General features: G+C 42.6%; 1 protein-coding gene and 1 long non-coding RNA gene across 7 annotated transcripts in view; one reads left to right on the forward strand and one right to left on the reverse strand.

Moving 5' to 3' along the window:
* Positions 1–7,187, reverse strand: part of FAM120C (family with sequence similarity 120C) — a 145,520-nt gene extending 138,333 nt beyond the window's left edge. For 5 of the 6 annotated variants that reach the window (XR_009493573.1, XR_009493574.1, XM_024988789.2 and 2 more), the window contains exon 1: positions 6,470–7,187. Coding sequence is in view for 4 of the 6 variants with exons in the window: in XM_024988789.2 (XP_024844557.1) it covers positions 6,470–7,168 (699 nt within the window). In the remaining 2 variants the exon portion in view is untranslated. The other variant, XM_059883785.1, reaches the window with a different exon arrangement.
* Positions 7,188–7,273: 86 nt separating this feature from the next.
* Positions 7,274–13,643, forward strand: LOC132344323 (uncharacterized). The gene is made up of 2 exons (XR_009493575.1): positions 7,274–7,472; positions 10,473–13,643. It is a non-coding gene; the product is annotated as an uncharacterized lncRNA (long non-coding RNA).
* Positions 13,644–16,855: the final 3,212 nt, after the last annotated feature.

The raw sequence follows: 16,855 nt of genomic DNA on the forward strand, positions 1-16,855 counted from the left end.
AAAGCTACAGTCATCAAGACAGTATGGCACTGGCACAAAAACAGAAATAGGGACCAATGTAACAAGATAGAGAGTCCAGAGATAAAACCAGGCACCTATGGGTACCTTATTTTTGACAAAGGAGGCAAGAATAAAGAATGGGGCAAAGACAGCCTCTTCAGTATGTGGTACTAGGAAACCTGGACAGCTACATGCAAAAGAATGAAATTAGAACACTTCCTAACACCATACACAAAGATAAACTCAAAATGGATTAAAGACCTAAATGTAAGACCAGAACTATAAAACTCTTAGAGGAAAACAGGAAAAACACTTCATGACATAAATCAAAGCAAGATCCTCTATGACTCACCTCTTAGAGTAATGGAAATAAAACAAAAATAAACAAGTGGGACCTAATTAAACTTGAAAGCTTTTGCACAGCAAAGGAAACTACAAACAAGGTGAGGTGAAAATACAACTCTCAGAATGGGAGAAAATAATAGCAAAGGAAACAACTGACAAAGAATTAATTTCCAAAATATACAAGCAGCTCATACAATTCAATGGCAGAAGAACAACCAACCCAATCAAAAAGTGGGGGAAAAGACTTAAACAGACATTTTTCCAAGAAGACATACAGATGGCTAACAAACACATGAAAAGATGCTCAACATTGCTCATTATTAGAGACATGAAAATCAAAACTATACTGAGATACCACCTCACACCAGGCAGAATGGCCATCAAAAAGTCTACAAACAATAAACACTGGAGAGGGAGTGGAGAAAAGTGAACCCTCTTGCATTGCTGGTGGGAATGTAAACTGATACAGCCACTATGGAAGACGGTATGGAGATTCCTTAAACTAGGAATAAAACCTCCATATGACACAGCAATCTCAGTCCTAGGCATATACCCTGAGGAAACCAACACTGAAAAAGACACCTGTACCCCAATGTTCATTGCAGCACTATTTACAATAGCTAGAACATGGAAGCAATCTAGATATCAATTGACAGATGAATGGACGGGGAAGCTGTGGTACATATATACAATGAAATATTACTCAGCCTTAAAAGGAATGCGTTTGAGTCCATTGTAATGAAGTGGACAAACCTAGAGCCTATTATACAGAGTGTAGTAAGAGGAAATATATATACCATATACTGACATATATACAGAGTCTAGAAAGATGGTACTTATGAATTTATTTTCATGGCAGCAGTGGAAAAACAGACATAGAGAACAGACCTTGGACATGGGGAGAGGGGAAGAAGGAGTGAGATGTATGGAGAGAATAACATGGAAACGTACAATACCATATGTAAAATAGACAGCCAATGGGAATTTTCTGTATGACTCAGGGAACTCAAACAGGGGCTCAAACTGTGACAATCTAGAAGGGTGGGATGGGGAGGGCGATGGGAGGGAGGGGACATGGTTTTACCTATGGCTGATTCTTGTTGATGTTTTACAGAAAACAACAAAATTCTGTAAAGCAATTATCCTTCAATTAAAAATAAAGTGGCAAAGAAAATAATAATCAGGAGCCACAGCAGCCACTGCTATACTGTATTCTAGAGAACAGAAGCACAAAATGGTGTATGCTCTTGGTCAGATTTCTCAAACTTTATTCATTTACTATCAACATGATTTCCGCAACATCCAAGTACTGTTGTTGTTTAGTCGCAAGGTCATGTCTCACTATTTTGCAACTCCATGGACTACAGCCCACCAGGCTCCTCTGTCCATGGCATGTGCCAGGCAAGAATACTGGAGTGGCTAGGCATTTTCTTCTCCAGGGGATCTTCCTGACCCATAGATCAAACCCACATCTTCTGCATTAGCAGGTGGATTCTTTACCACTAAGCCACCAGGGAAGCCCCTCCAAGTACTATATCCAAGTGCTGTACCTTAATACTTTTATTTAAATCAACTTACTTTTTAAAAATTGGCCTCATTCTAAAGAGTTATACCTATGAAACTACGGGTTTCATGTGTTCTATTTTTTTGTAATATATATATACTAACCATTAAAACAAAGTATTCGTACCATTAACCACACTACATCACCTTTGAAACCACATTCTAAAACTGCTTTATGGTTGCTCTGAGACCCTTGGGAAGAGATTAGGTAGCGATTTGTGGTTTTACTTAATTTTTGTGCTACTGGCAATGATCACGTACAAAGGTTTGCAGAACATACAATTGAAACCAACCAAATAACAAAAATTCATCCCAGTAAAATATAACACTGAATATTTTCAAGGGAAGTCCTAAATTGTTTAAACCTAAACAGACAATCTGGCAATTTATCTTTTATTTAATCCCTCTATTTTCTCTATCACAAATGAAAGTCAGATTGGGAATAAAGGCTGAACTTGTGACCTAGACTCAAGAACAGAACCAAGGGAAGGAGAAATACACTAGTGGGTTTTGGACTGAATCACTAGCATTTCAGTCAAAAGAAATGGAAAGCATGCAAATCATTCAAGTGAAAAACTGTTATCTTCAAGACAGTGAAACACCCCCCCTGAAAATGCAAACCACAATCAGTTATTAACCAACACCTTTCACGTCTGTGTTAGAAACCAAGAAGTTCTCCATCACTCCGACAACAACCACTGACCAGAGCAAGGAGAGAAAACTTCAGTCACTGATTACATCTACAGATACTTTATAGATGCAGTTTGGAGCCAGTCTTAAATCCACCATATTAAAAGCCACACTACACACTTTTAAAAAGTCATTCCCACAATGCATTCTATTAAGATCACTAACCTCTTCATTTCATCTCAGATATGCAGATGACACCACTCTTATGGCAGAAAGTGAAGAGGAACTAAAGAGCCTCTTGATGAAAGTGAAAGAGGAGAGTGAAAAAGTTGGCTTAAAGATAATGGCATCTGGTCCCATCACTTCATGGGAAATAGAGAAACAGTGGAAGCAGTGGCAGACTTTATTTTTTTGGGCTCCAAAACCACTGCAGATGGTGATTGCAGCCATGAAATTGAAAGACACTCACTCCTTGGAAGGAAAGTTAAAACTAGATAGCACATTAAAAAGCAGAGACATTACTTTGCCAACAAAGGTCCGTCTAGTCAAGGCTATGGTTTTCCCAGTGGTCATGTATGGATGTGAGAGTTTGACTGTGAAGAAAGCTGAGCGCTGAAGAATTGAGGCTTTTGAACGTTGATGTTGGAGAAGACTCTTGAGAGTCCCTTGGACTGCAAGGAGATCCAACCAGTCCATCCTAAAGGAGATCAGTCCTGGGTGTTCATTGGAAGGACTGATGCTGAAGCTGAAACTGAAGCTGAAACTCCAATACTTTGACCACCTCATGCGAAGAGTTGACTCAATGGAAAAGACCCTGATGCTGGGAGCGACTGGGGGCAGGAGGAGAAGGGGACGACAGAGGATGAGATGGGTGGATGGCATCACTGACTCAATGGACGTGAGTTTGGGTAAACTCTGGGAGTTGGTGATGGACAGGGAGGCCTGGTGTGCTGCGATTCATGGGGTCGCAAAGAGTCGGACACGACTGAGCAACTGAACTGAACTGAACCTCTTCATTGAAGGAAAAAAAGATATCCTGCACCTAAAATAAACAAGTTATTATGGAGACTATGAAAAGATCAAAGAGTTGTTTATAATCTAGCATGGGAAACAAGACATATTTTGCAAACAGTAGTGCTTATGACTACTGAGAAATTTTCCCCCCAACATTTTGTTACAAAAAACTTTAAACATATAGCAAAGTTCAAACAATTTCATAGTGAACATTAAACTAATCACGACTGAGACTTTACCATGTTTACTACATTTGCTTTGCAAAAAAAAAAAAAAGTGAAAATGAAGTCGCTCAGTCGTGTCCAACTCTTTGCGACCCCATGGACTGTAGCCTATCAGGCTCCTCCATCCATGGGATTCTCCAGGCAAGAGTACTGGAGTACTTGCCATTTCCTTCTCCAGATCTTCCCAACCCAGGGATTGAACCCGGGTCTCCCGCATTGTAGGCAGACGCTTTACCATCTAAGCCACCAGGGAATCCATCTATCCAATCCAAGATATATTTTTTATGAACTGCTGGGATTTTAAAAGTGAGCCTATGTGTATTGAAGAATCTTAGTAGGTCATTTTAGGGTTGCCTCTCAAAAATGTTTGCTGATGATATGCATGAACAAAGAAGTTGGAAAACCACAAACCCAGCGTTCAACTACCCTGCCAACCTCTAATCAAAATCTATTCAGAGCTTAAAGGCCATTTTATGTCTCCACATCTGTGTCCACTCTCTGAACCACCCTTTCCAGACCTCTTCAAGGCTCAGTACCAATCTGTGAAACCTCCCTCAATTTTCACTCTCAACCAGAATTAACCAATACTCCCTACAGGGACCATATTTTTCAATCATGAGCAATTAGCTCACAGTATCTGCAACTTTGTTTTCAGCTTGTCTCGTTTACTAAAATCTAACCTTCTTGAGGGTAGTGATCCCCTGACCTCACTCTGAATCCTCAGCAATCAACATATTACTAGCCTATAGGTACTCAACAAATAACAACAAACAGCCCCAAACCTGTCTTTACCCAGAAGCCAGAGAAGATGTTAGTCCAATATGGAAATGATTTAATCTGGCACTTTAGAAGGCTTCATCTTAGAGCACTGTTGCTAAGAGCATGAGCTTTGGAGCCAGATCACCTGGGCATGTATCCTAGCTCTGCCATTTATTGCCAGGTGACTCTGGGCAAGTTCCTAAACCTCCTGTTCCTCAGTTCCCTAGTTTGAAAAACGATAATACTGTTTCACAGGTTATTGTGAGGATCAAATGATATAATTTTCATTTGATAAAGCACCCAGATTAGCAGCTGGCACACAGTGAGCATTCCATCAACCTTAGTCACTGTTGACAGCAACCAAGTTAATGACAATGAGGTAAAAAGTCCTTAAAGATGGAGTGGTAGCAGTGAAAACAAACTGGAAAGAATGGCCATGAATGGACAAACTACTGAAAAAATGCCCCGTCAGGAAGGCAAGCAAATGGAGTCTGATATATATATTTCTTCCACTTTGTATTGAGATAGCTTATGATTGAATTTAAAAAAAAATTATTAAAAACAGCTATAATCTACCCAGCCTAGGCACGTATTAGATGCTGAGCACAAGAAGTCTAGCATGACTAGACTTCAGCCAAAAGCTGTATGACCACTGCAAGTTTCTTTACGTGGGTCTTTCAATCTCTCAGCTGAGATTTTCCCCTCCTCATTACTCCACCCAGCACCATTTCCTTAGTTTATGATTCCAGTTCCATGTCGTCTTCTGACTGTGTGTACATCCTCAAGAGCCTTGGTTGGGGAATAGGTTTGTGGTTCTGTCCTACTCAACCCTGTACTACTTTTTTTTTTCCTGCCCAACTCCTTTAATTCTCAAGCCTTGCTATTCCCTACACGTAGGAACTTGAAACTTAAGAGTATGGGAAAGAAACAAAGCAACAGCAGTTGTACCAAGAACTGGGGGGTGCTGCCAAGCTGTTCTCCAGGCCTCTCCATATGCAGTGACCCAATGCAGAGATTAGACTGGCCCCCATGAGGCCTCACATGCTTGATATTCCCATTTGCTTCTGCTCACTTTCTTTCTCTCCTTTAAAGAAGCCTCTTCCCAAGCCTGCAAGTAATTCAAATCCAATTCATTCTTAAAAGATCCAGGTGAGGTCCAACTTCAAGAAAGCCTCCTCTGAGCATTTTAGCCCAAATATTGCCCCCCAACACACATACACCAAACAAGTACTATACTTACAATCTTTACCATAAAGCGTAATCACATAACACATTTATATCATTGAATAAATGTTTCATGTGTATATTCTGATTTTCCAAGGGCAGGAACCATGTCTCACATGTCTTTTAAACACCTTACTCTTAGTGGGTTAATACTTGTTGTAAAGTGAACCAGTCGGTTTGTTTGTTTGTTTAGGCTAAGGAAGGATGAGATAGAAACAGGTTGAAATGAAAATGGTTGAATGGACAGATGGGTGCAAAAGAAGCAATGGTTCAAAATTCGGGGAAAAATTGTAGAAGAAAGGTGTTCAATTAACATGTTTAACTGATCTGCTGCAGGGTTGGAAAGAGAAACAGAAGGATGTCAACTGTAAAATTTGAAAAGGGCATTTCAGCCTGAGGCAGAAAACAGCAGGAGAAAGATGGAGCTACAAAAGAAATTCTGCTAAAATCCAGAGATAGGCCAACTGGGTAAAGGGGGTTATTGGGAGGACATGGGCAGAGAGATGTGGTTATGCAGGTGAGCGAATCAGTAGGGGGTGGTATGAAGGGTTGGGTAGATGGATAAAATGATCAAGGGTGCTTAGGCAAGTGGGTTAGCTGACTGGGCGGTGAGTGGGTAAATGGGAGAAAGGTAAGTGGGTGGGTGGTTAGGTGTTTAGTTGAGGGAATAGGTGTGGGGCGAGTTATTTAAGATCCGGCCCCTCCCTCACCTTGACCCGGAAGCGGATGAGTGCTAGCCTCACGCAGTGGCTCAGGCAGGCCGGTGGCAGGAACCAGGCCCGAGGAGGAGGGGTGCCCTTGTTGCCCACGTGTCCCACGATCAGTTGCGCTGTCTGCCGCTCGGCCTGGCACCGACGGCCCCATTCGGCCAGCCGGTCCTTACCCAAGCCCCCGGGGAACATGACCACCAGCTCCAGGCCGTCGCCGCCGGGATAGGCACAAGCCTGACAGAGCGCTGACAAGTAGCCCAGCATGGCGTTCCATTGGCCGCCACACACCCAATCCGTCTGGTAGCCGCCATAAAGCCGCGGCAGCGCTGAGCCCGCGTCCACAAGCACCCGGGCCCCGGGCAGCGGAGGGGGCGGCGGCGGCGGCGGCGGCGGCGGGTGCAGGCCGGGGTGCGCCTGGCCGTGATGGTGGAAGTGGTGAGCGGGGTGATGGTGCCGAGTAGGCCCCGCGCCCCCGGAGTAGGCGCCCAAGGCGGCGGGCGGGAATGGCGGTTGCTGAGGCGCAGAGCCCCTGGCGGCGCGTGGAGCCCCGGGCGCTAGGGCTGCCGTAGGCGGCAGTTGGCGATGCTGGTGCTGCTGCTGCTGGCGCGAGACCGTGCGCGCGAGTTTGAGGAGGTCCACGGGCACCACGGCCCCAGGACAGCGCTTCTCCAGGAACTCTTGGAAGCCCTGGACGCCCATGCTTCGTCGGTGGGCAGATGAGACGGCGGCTGCGCGAGCAAGCTAGGCGGCGATCTGGGCGCGAAGCTGGGGGCGGGCGCGTGCGCACTCCACGGGGGGCGAGGGGGCGGGGAAAGGATTCCCGAGGGGAGGGTGAGCTAGAGAGGGAACGAGGGCGGGGTGAAGAGGAGACAGCTGACTGGATTTGGGAGGAGAGAAGGGGAGAGGCCGACCGGACTCAGGAGAGGCTGGGAGGATAAAATCGATGACAGGCTCTAGTCACTTTTGTATTCCTCTGCCGCCGCTCTTCACCGCTTCAAAAGGGGTAAAGCCTTTTCCTGCCACCTCCGGGAGCCATATTGCCTCTTCTCTGTGGTACACGCTTTCCAGTCGGAGGCGGGGGTGGGGGAGTAGCGGGGGCGGGGCAGGGAAGCGGGGCATCCTGGGAGTTGTATTCTCTTCTAAGGCTTCAGGATAAAGAGTTGGAACTAAATTACCACCTTCGTCTACCCTTGTATTCACTAGGTATCAAGGGGCGGGGCGTGATAGGCATTTAGGATTTGCACTCCAACTCTACATCCACCGAGTTGCTTCAGGCTGTTCATCGCCTTTCCCAGGAAAAGGAGTTTGGGGGATAGTGATGCATCATGGGAAAGGAAGTAAAGTGGATTATTATAATTCACCTTAAGTATTATAAGATTCCCACGAAGGAAGAATTTTCCTTTGGGGGGAAGGAATAACGTGGGTAGCACATTATTGAAAAGGACACATATGAAAGGTAAAAGTGATCACCACCACCATTTCTGTGAGACCTTGATGCTGGGAAAGATTGAAGGCAGGAGAAGGGGAGGACAGAGGATGAGATGGTTGGATGGCATCACCGACTTCAATGGACATGAATTTGAGCAAACTCTGGGAAATAGTAAAAGGGAAGCCTGGCGTGCTGCAGTCCATGGGGTTGCAAAGATTTGGACATGACTGAGCCACTGGATAACAATAACAATATAATCTTAGGTTGTAAAATAACCTTAGTTCTGTAATAAGCCACATAACTTTTTAGCTAAGGTAATTCTTTGAGGAAGAGTTTTTTGGCCCCAGTTTATGAACAGTGAGATTTATATTATTTATTTGCCCAAGGTAATGCAGAGACAAAGTGAAATGGGATATCCAATGTACTCGGGATCTCTTTGTTTAGGGAGATGAGCATCAACACAAATTAAACTACAAGTTGTACCCTTCTGGTACTCTTTGAGCTACAATGTCATATAGTTAGGACATTTATTTGCAACCACTATGAATTAATTTGTTGGGGAGCTCTTGAGAAAATAGCAGTAAGGGCTCCAATTCCAGACATAATGAAGGAAGGGTCTGAGAGTGGACTCTTGTTTAACACTTGGAAATGAATTGTCTGAGGAGACATGTGCTGACAGAACAAGAGGCTTTATCAGGAAAGGGCACCAGAGCAGAGAACAATAGGGTAAGGGAACCCAGGAGAAGTGCTCTGCCACGTAGCTCGCAGCCTTGGAGTTTATGGTGATGGGGTTAGTTTCCAGTTTGTCTCTGGCCAATCATTCTGACTCTGGGCTCTTACTGGTGTTGTGTGAATTGCTCAGCCAAGATGGAGTGCAGTTAGGATTCTGGGAGGTTGGTAGGACATATGGACTGGCATCTTCTCTTTTTGACCTTTCCTGAATTCTTCTGGTTGGTGGTAGCTTGTTAGTTTCATGGTCCTTACCAGGAATCTCCTGTTGTTAAGATAACTCATGCAAGTGGCTACTATCTTGCCTGGCTAGGGCAGGCGGTTTCAGTTTTTCCCCTAACAGTACAGAATCATCTTTTGAAAAAACTATTTTTAGCATTCTCCTTGGTTGATTATGATATTGTGCCAGTCTTCTGGCTGGCTGACTGGCTTTTAGAGCCCACTGTTTCAATAGGAGGAGGGTAGCAAAGAAGATTAATTCTGTTCTGTGAGTAGTAGTCAGATCTGTCTTGGAATTTAATACAAGGCAGGAGATAAAAGCAGGCTAAATAAGAACACAAAAGTGCAGAACCCAAGAGTAGTCCAGGTGAAATGAAGTCTGAGACTAGTGTGAGTGCATGCTACATTGCTTCAGTTGTGTTTGACTCTTTGTGACCCTATGGACTCTAGCCTGCCAGGCTCCTCTGTCCATGGGATTCTCCAGGCAAGAACACTGGAGTGGGTTCCTGTGCCTGCCTCCAGGAGATCTTCCCGACCCAGGGATGGAACTCACGTTTCCTGCCATTGGAAGGCGGGTTCTTTACCAATAGTGCCACCTGGGAAGCCCAAGAAAAGTGTGACAGTGTTAATCACTCAGTCGTGTCTGACTCTTTGCAGCCCCGTGGACAAGTAGCCCATTGAGAAAAGTGTATGGGGATGCAAAAGCTGAAAAAGCATCAAACTCCATAAAGAAAGTCATCATAAAAGACTAATGGAGATAGAACAAGCCAGGTTGGCAAAGAATAAGTAGATATTGAAGCAATGCACATAAATAACTCTTGAGAAAACAAGCAGTGAAAGAGAGAATAGTGCCTTGAAAGGATGGCGGATGGAAAGAATAGAGGTTTTTCTAGTATAATGGATACCTAAATGATTGTTTACTCAGCCCTCCTTTCCTAAGAATTAACCCTCTCCCCATTTACAGTTATAACAAAAACTGTCATGTTAACCATAACCATAGCTGACTGGGTCAAAGGCAGATAATGAATTCAGGCTGGGTCGATCAGAATCTCATTCTAGAAATTTGAAACTGGACCAAAGAGACCAGTTTTTCTTGAAATTTAAATCTTGGACACTATCAGCAGTCAATTTTCCCATTAGATGAACAAAAGTAAAAGATGCTGGTCTGAAGGAAGGGAAGAAAGATGCAGACTCAGAAAAGAGATGGGAAATAGGAAGCCTTCATCATGTTTAAGTCCCAGGTTTTAGATCATTCTTTAGATATTCTTGTCCTTGGTTTCTCTGAAGCAGTCTCATACCCTTACTATTTTTAAGGTAGAATTGAATTAGAAACTACTCATGACCAAAAAATATTAATTCAAGAACTGGTACCAGAAATGGGGTATGTCAAATTACAAACCCTAAACTGTAGGACTGGCAGAGATTGGAGATCTCTCGTATCATTAATTGGGAGTTTGCATTCTGTTATTTGGCAATGAAATAGTTGCTTATTGCTCTTGACACTCAAAAACAGCAGCCCTTCTGCATATATCAAGAGTTTGGCAACTGTTGACGTTCAGATATTCATCGGCTTTGCTGACTTATAGTAGTAGAACTCTGTCTCACTTCAAATATTTCACTAATTAGGAAACTGGCATCCAGGCAGTTGGAATGAGGTTATTTATATAAGCAGATTCTTTACCATCTAAGCCACCAAGGAAGCCATCTATATAAGCCAAAGCCCCCAAATGTGAAGATCTCTTCCTCTGTACATGCATTCAGCTGAAATACAAGAGAAAGTCGGTAAGTGTAACATTCCCAGAGCAGGTCAAAAAAGAGAAGCGTCACGTCCTTTAAATCAGCCTACTGTTTTCTATCTGTGCTCTGAACTGGACACCTTGAGCAGAATGCCAGGGAGAAGGACGCAAGTCCTTAGGTACAGATATAAGAAATAGAGCTGCAACAGAATGAGTCAGGTTACTCTGTTTAGCAAATCTAAAGATTCAAAGTGCATAAGTTGATTAGATTCTTGGCACTTATTAGCATTGTGAGTCCCCTCAAATGAAATCAACAAGCAGTCCTATGAGGTTTTGAAGATGAAAATCATATTTAGTGAACAGCGACCATGAGCCAGCAGTGATTCTCAAAGTATGGTACATGGACTAGCACATCTGCACCTAGGATCTGTTAGATATGTAAGTTCTTGGGCCTCATTCCAGACCTCCTGAATCAGAAACTCTTGGGGGTGAGGCCAGTAATCTGTGGTTTGTGTCTGTGTGCTCAGTTGCTTCAGCTGTGTCTCAACTCTTTGCAACCCATGGACTGTAGTCTGCCAGGCTCTTCTGTCCATGGCATTTTCCTGGCAAGAATACTGGAGTGGGTTGCCATGCCCTCCTCCAGGGGATCTTCCTGACGCAGGGATCGATCCTCTGTGGCCTGTTTTGCAGGTGGATTCTTTACCTGCTGAGCCATTGAGGAAGGCCAATCTGTGATTTAAGTGGTGTCAAAGATAAACAAAGGCTGACATTAGTTAAAGCAGTGAGAACAGATTTTATTCAGTTACTGACAGTAGGGGAAAGAGCAGAGCTCCATTCCATTTGTGCAGAGGTGACAGCATTTTAAAGGGAGGAGGAGGGAGGAGGAGTGAGGCGGGGCTCAAGTAGAAGCAGGAAAGGGAAAAATTACAAAGGGCTGGCCAGTGTAAATGCAATTAGGCTAGCTGTGTATGCTCATTGGCAATTATTGAAGTCAGTATTATATCCTCCCACAGTTCCTGAGAGACAGAGGCCCTAGCCTTCATAATGATTACATTTCAAAGGATTGGTCCTTGAGACACACACACAGGGGAAGAATTCATAATTGTAAGCCCTTTTTGGTAAACACTCTTAAGAAAGAGAGGTCAGGAGTCTATTGTCAGATGTCAGCTAGAACAAGCTACACATTCTTTTTACAGCCCCAAGCTTTTCCAGATGAAAACTGGGTCATCCCAGAGACTCTGACATGTTAACATATTAGAACATGTTAGAACCAGACATGGAACAACAGACTGGTTCCAAATTGGGAAAGGAGTATGTCAAGGCTGTATACTGTCACCCTGCTTATTTAACCTATATGCAGAGCTCATCATGTGGAATACCGGGCCGGATGAAGCACAAGCTAGACTCAAGATTGCCAGGAGAAATATAAATAACCTCAGATATGCAGATGATACCACCCTTATGGCAGAAAGTGAAGAAGAACTGAAGAGCCTCTTGATGAAAGTGAAAGAGGAGAGTGAAAAAGTTGGCTTAAAACTCAACATTCAAATAACTAAGATGATGGCATCTGTTCCCATCACTTCATGGCAAATAGATGGGGAAACAATGGAAACAGCAACAGACTTTATTTTCTTGGGTTGCAAAATCTCTGCAGATGGTGACTGTAGCCATGAAATTAAAAGATGCTTGCTCCTTGGAAGAAAAGCTATGACCAACCCAGACAGCATATTAAAAAGCAGAGACATTACTTTGCCAACAAAGGTCCGTCTAGTCAAGGCTATGGTTTTTCCAGAAGTCATATATGGATGTGAGACTTGGACCATAATGCTGAGCACTGATGAACTGATGCTTTTGAACTGTGGTGGTGGAGAAGACTCTTGAGAGTCCCTTGGACTGCAAGGAGATCAAACAAGTCAATCCTAAAGGAAATCAGTCCTGAATATTCATTGGAAGGACTGAGGTTGAAGCTGAAACTCCAATATTTTGGCCCCCTGATGCAAAGAACTGACTCATTGGAAAAGACCCTCATGATGGGCAAGATTGAAGGCAGGAGGAGAAGGGGATGACAGAGGATGAGATGGTTGGATGGCATCGCCGACTCAATGTATGTGAGTCTGAGCAAGCTCCGGGATTTGGTGATGGACAGGGAAGCCTGGTGTGCTGCAGTCCATGGGGTCACAAAGAGTTGAACACAACTGAGTGACTGAACTGAACTGAGAGACTTAAAAGGCTAGAAGCCAAGTTTTGTCTAGTCTCTTTAGTGCAGGTGTTTGAATGGAGTGTTTGTGTTGAGTGTTTTTGCAGGTTGCACTAGTTCTCCAGATGATTCTTATGTACTCTTAAGTTTGAGAATCACTGCTCTTCTAGAGCAATCCCAAGGCCCAAGTACAGACTGGTAAAACAAGAAGGACCATCAGTATAACTGACTCTCATAAGTTTTTCTACACCTGTAATTTATTTCCTTCCTTCTTTCCTATCCAGGTGGAATGGTGTATACTCGGACCGGTGACTGGATAAAGGTGTGCCCCTTTGCTTTCCTAATAGGAAACTTTGTGGTTAATCTAAATATTTCTCTATTATTGCATGTTAGATCTATTGGTGGCAGTCAAGTTATAAAGAGGTTGCAGGATCCACATTTAGATTGCACTGAACTAGATGAAGAAGGGGCATGTCCATGCCATGTTGTTGCTCTGGATGCAGTAGCTGCATGTGATTGGCAGTTGTCCATAGATTGTTAGGTGTGGGCATTTTGGAATTGTAGATATGGGGGAAATGGCATATGTGTTTATAGGGCAATCAAAAGGAGGACTGTATGTAAACATCTATTTTGTCTCTTCTATACCCCTCTGCTACCCTTTTCTCTACCTTACTCTCATGGTTGCATCAGAAGCCATTCTTTATGTACCTTCCCAGAGAATTTGGGATTGAGCTGGAGGAGGAAAGATGATAAATCCTGGCTTCATTTCAGCACCTAATTTATTTGTTCCTAAGGGCCATCTGCATTATCCTTGTGTTTTGTCAGATACCAGCAACTTTATAATAAATTCCTCTTTTTGTTTAAGCTTGTTCAAATTGGGTTTCTGTTACTTAAAAACAAGAAACATAGAGCACAAGAGAAACTTTATGCTAAATATAGGCCATAGAGAGAGTACAGTAAACAGAGGCCAAAGCCCTGAAAATAAAAAGGGACAGTGAATGTCACAGAATAGTGGTTAAAGTGTGTGCTTTGGAGCTGAGATCTGGGCTCCAAAACCTGTTCAACCCCTTACGTGCTATATAACATCAACAAGTTATTTAACCTCTTGAGCCCTTAATGTATCTGTGAAACATAGACTCATTAAGTTTTCAGCAGATTTATTTGGTACATACTATGTGCCAGGAATAACACTTTAGTTAAGTTAGTGTTAGTCACTCAGTCGTGTCTGACTCTTTGTGACCCCTGGACTTTAGCCCACCAGGCTCTTCTGTCCATGGAATTCTCCAGGCAAGAATACTGAAGTCAGTTGCTATTTCCTTCTCCAGGGGACCTTCCCGACCCAGGGATTGAACCCGGGTCTCCCACACTGTAGGCAGATTCTTTACCATCTGAGCCATGAGGGAAGCCCACTATGTGCCAGGAATAACACTAGGCTGGGAGTAAAGAGTTCTCAAGACAGTCAAGGAGCTTACAAAGGAGATGTTAATGATACTTACCTCAGAAGCTTGTGAAGATTTAATGATATAATAAAGTGTTTGGCACAGTAAGCACCTAACAAATCTTAATCATTAAAGTGAAAGGTAGAGAGAAGCATAAAGAGGTTGCATGGAGAGGTCACATTGGATTAAATCTTATTATCTTCCACCTAAGTAGTTGACTAGCTGTTTAGTTTCTGTAAGGGCCCCACTTAGCCTTCTTTATTACCCAAATCTTTGGGGCTGTTTGAGAGGCTGTAAGCTTATAATGGTAATAGGAAATAATTCATTAGAAGGTCTAATGAGGCTTCTGTTTCTTAAACCAGCAATAATAGCAGGGAGGTCATTTGCTTAGTAAAGAAAACAATGACTGTGGTTCTCAACCCTAGTTAGGTTAATATGATACTAATATATTATCTGGGGAGCTTTTTAAAACAATACTAAATAGAGGGATGGGGCCCAGACACTATTTTTCTTTTACATTCTGGTAAAATACAACACAAAATTTACCATCTTAACCATTTAAAAAAATTAATTTATTTCTCTTAATTGGAGGCTAATTACTTCACAATATTGTAGTGGTTTTTGCCATACAGTTCAGTAGTGTTAAGTATATTCACTTTGTTGTGCAACCAAGGCACTAATTTTTAAAAATACCTCCGGGGTGATTTTAATATGCAAACAGGGATAAGAACCTCTGAGCTGGAATGGAGAAATCTTACAAATACTGGTTAAATTCCTGAGTCTATTTCCTCATTTGTAACATGCATGTGAGCTAGTCTTTTCTAATTCTTCATCTATTTATCCCAAAGTCCTCTTCCTATTCAGACTATCATCTATGCTGTACTTCATTTGTGTCTTGAGCTCCTGTCTTAAGACCCACCTTCTGTATTTCTTCAACTCCTACTACTTGAGCTCCTCCTAAATTCTTTAGTCACAGACTTAATTATGTCATCTCATTCTTTTATATAATGCTCATTAATGATGGCACATTTTAAATGGGTTTTATGGTGTTTTATCCCCCAACTTAAATATTTTCATCTCTGAACCTCACTTTACATCATCTATCATTGCAGCCAATACTCAATCGTTCCCCAGCCGACTTCCTGTTGACTTGCAGATTGGGTTCAGCTTTGTTACATCTCTATGACTGTTTCCTCTTCTCTTTAGTGATATGTAAGGTCCCTTCAGGAGTTGTTACTGTTATATGAGCAAACCTACTATGTGCCAGGCACAGTGCTAAGCCCTTTATGTTTTGTTTGTTTTTTTTTTTTTTTTTTTACTTAGTCTCAAAATACTACCACTGAAGTATTTTTACAGATAAGGAAATTGAAGCTAATAAGTAATTTTCTTAAGTTCACAAAGCTAGAATACAAATCCAGGTCTTCTGGACTCCAAAAGGCATCTGTATTAACTATAATCTGAACCAGGGCCCATTTCTAAACCAGCCTGATTTCCCAAGTGCAAGTTCGTTGTGAAGGTCACTAGAGATGTCTAACAATAAGCACACTTAGCAAATTTGGGACATATCTCATTTAATAGTCAAAACCACCTCATTTTACAAATGAGAAAACAGAGGTTTGAGAGGTCTGTAAATCAAAAAACCTGTGCTTGTTCCATTGTGTATCCTCCCTTTGTTGTTGTTTAGTTGCTAAGTTGTGTCTGACTCTTTTGTGACCCTAGGGACTGTGGCCTGCCATGCTCCTCTGTCCATGGGATTTCCCAGGCAAGAATACTGGAGTGGGTTGCCATTTCCTTTCTCCAGATCTTCCCTTTAGGGATCACCTAAGAGTGAATACCTTGGAGTCAATGAATCATTAAATCAAGGTAATAGATTTTTAAAAACATTTTAAGAATCCTCATCTAATCTTGAATATTTCTAATAGAGCCCTTATTCTGCCTCCAGGGCTATTTGCATAAATATATTCATGAGTCTTCTACCTAAATTATCAAATGAACAAGGGATCTGACCTCATTTGACAGTTTCCCAAGTCACTGTAGTGTGGTAAATGAAAGATGTGCAAGGGAGATTTCCAAATGCACTTTTTTTCCCTGAAGGTGGACCATAAACACTATCAATACAAATGGAAATACCCCATCATAAGTTTGTGCAAAGAGCACATTTTGAATCATTGCTTGTATCATAAACATATACATCTAATCCTGAAATTATAAAACAAGCACTGGATATAACCTCATGTAAGATATATGAAGGACTTTCCTGGTGGCGCAATGGATAAGCATCCTCCTGCCAATACAGGGGACACAGGTTTGATCCCTGGTCCAGGAAGATTCCACATGTCACAGAGCAACTAAGCCCCGTGTACCACGTCTAGAGAGTAGCCCCCACACACCACAGCTAGAGAAAGCCCGATCACAGCAATGAAGATCTAGCACAGCCAAAATTAAAATAAATAAATTAAAAACAAGAAAGATATATGAAAATATATACTAATCATAATGATTAGTTGAAAAGTTAGTCTAAATGAATTTTGATTGTTATTATTACAGTATATCTGAGGCTTCCCTGGTGGCTCAGACAGTAAAGCGTCTGCCTGCAATACGGGAGACTCAGGTTCGATCCCTGGGTCGGGAAGACCC

This window comes from Bos taurus, chromosome X, assembly GCF_002263795.3.
Source record: "Bos taurus isolate L1 Dominette 01449 registration number 42190680 breed Hereford chromosome X, ARS-UCD2.0, whole genome shotgun sequence".
NCBI classification, from domain to species: Eukaryota; Metazoa; Chordata; class Mammalia; order Artiodactyla; family Bovidae; genus Bos; species Bos taurus.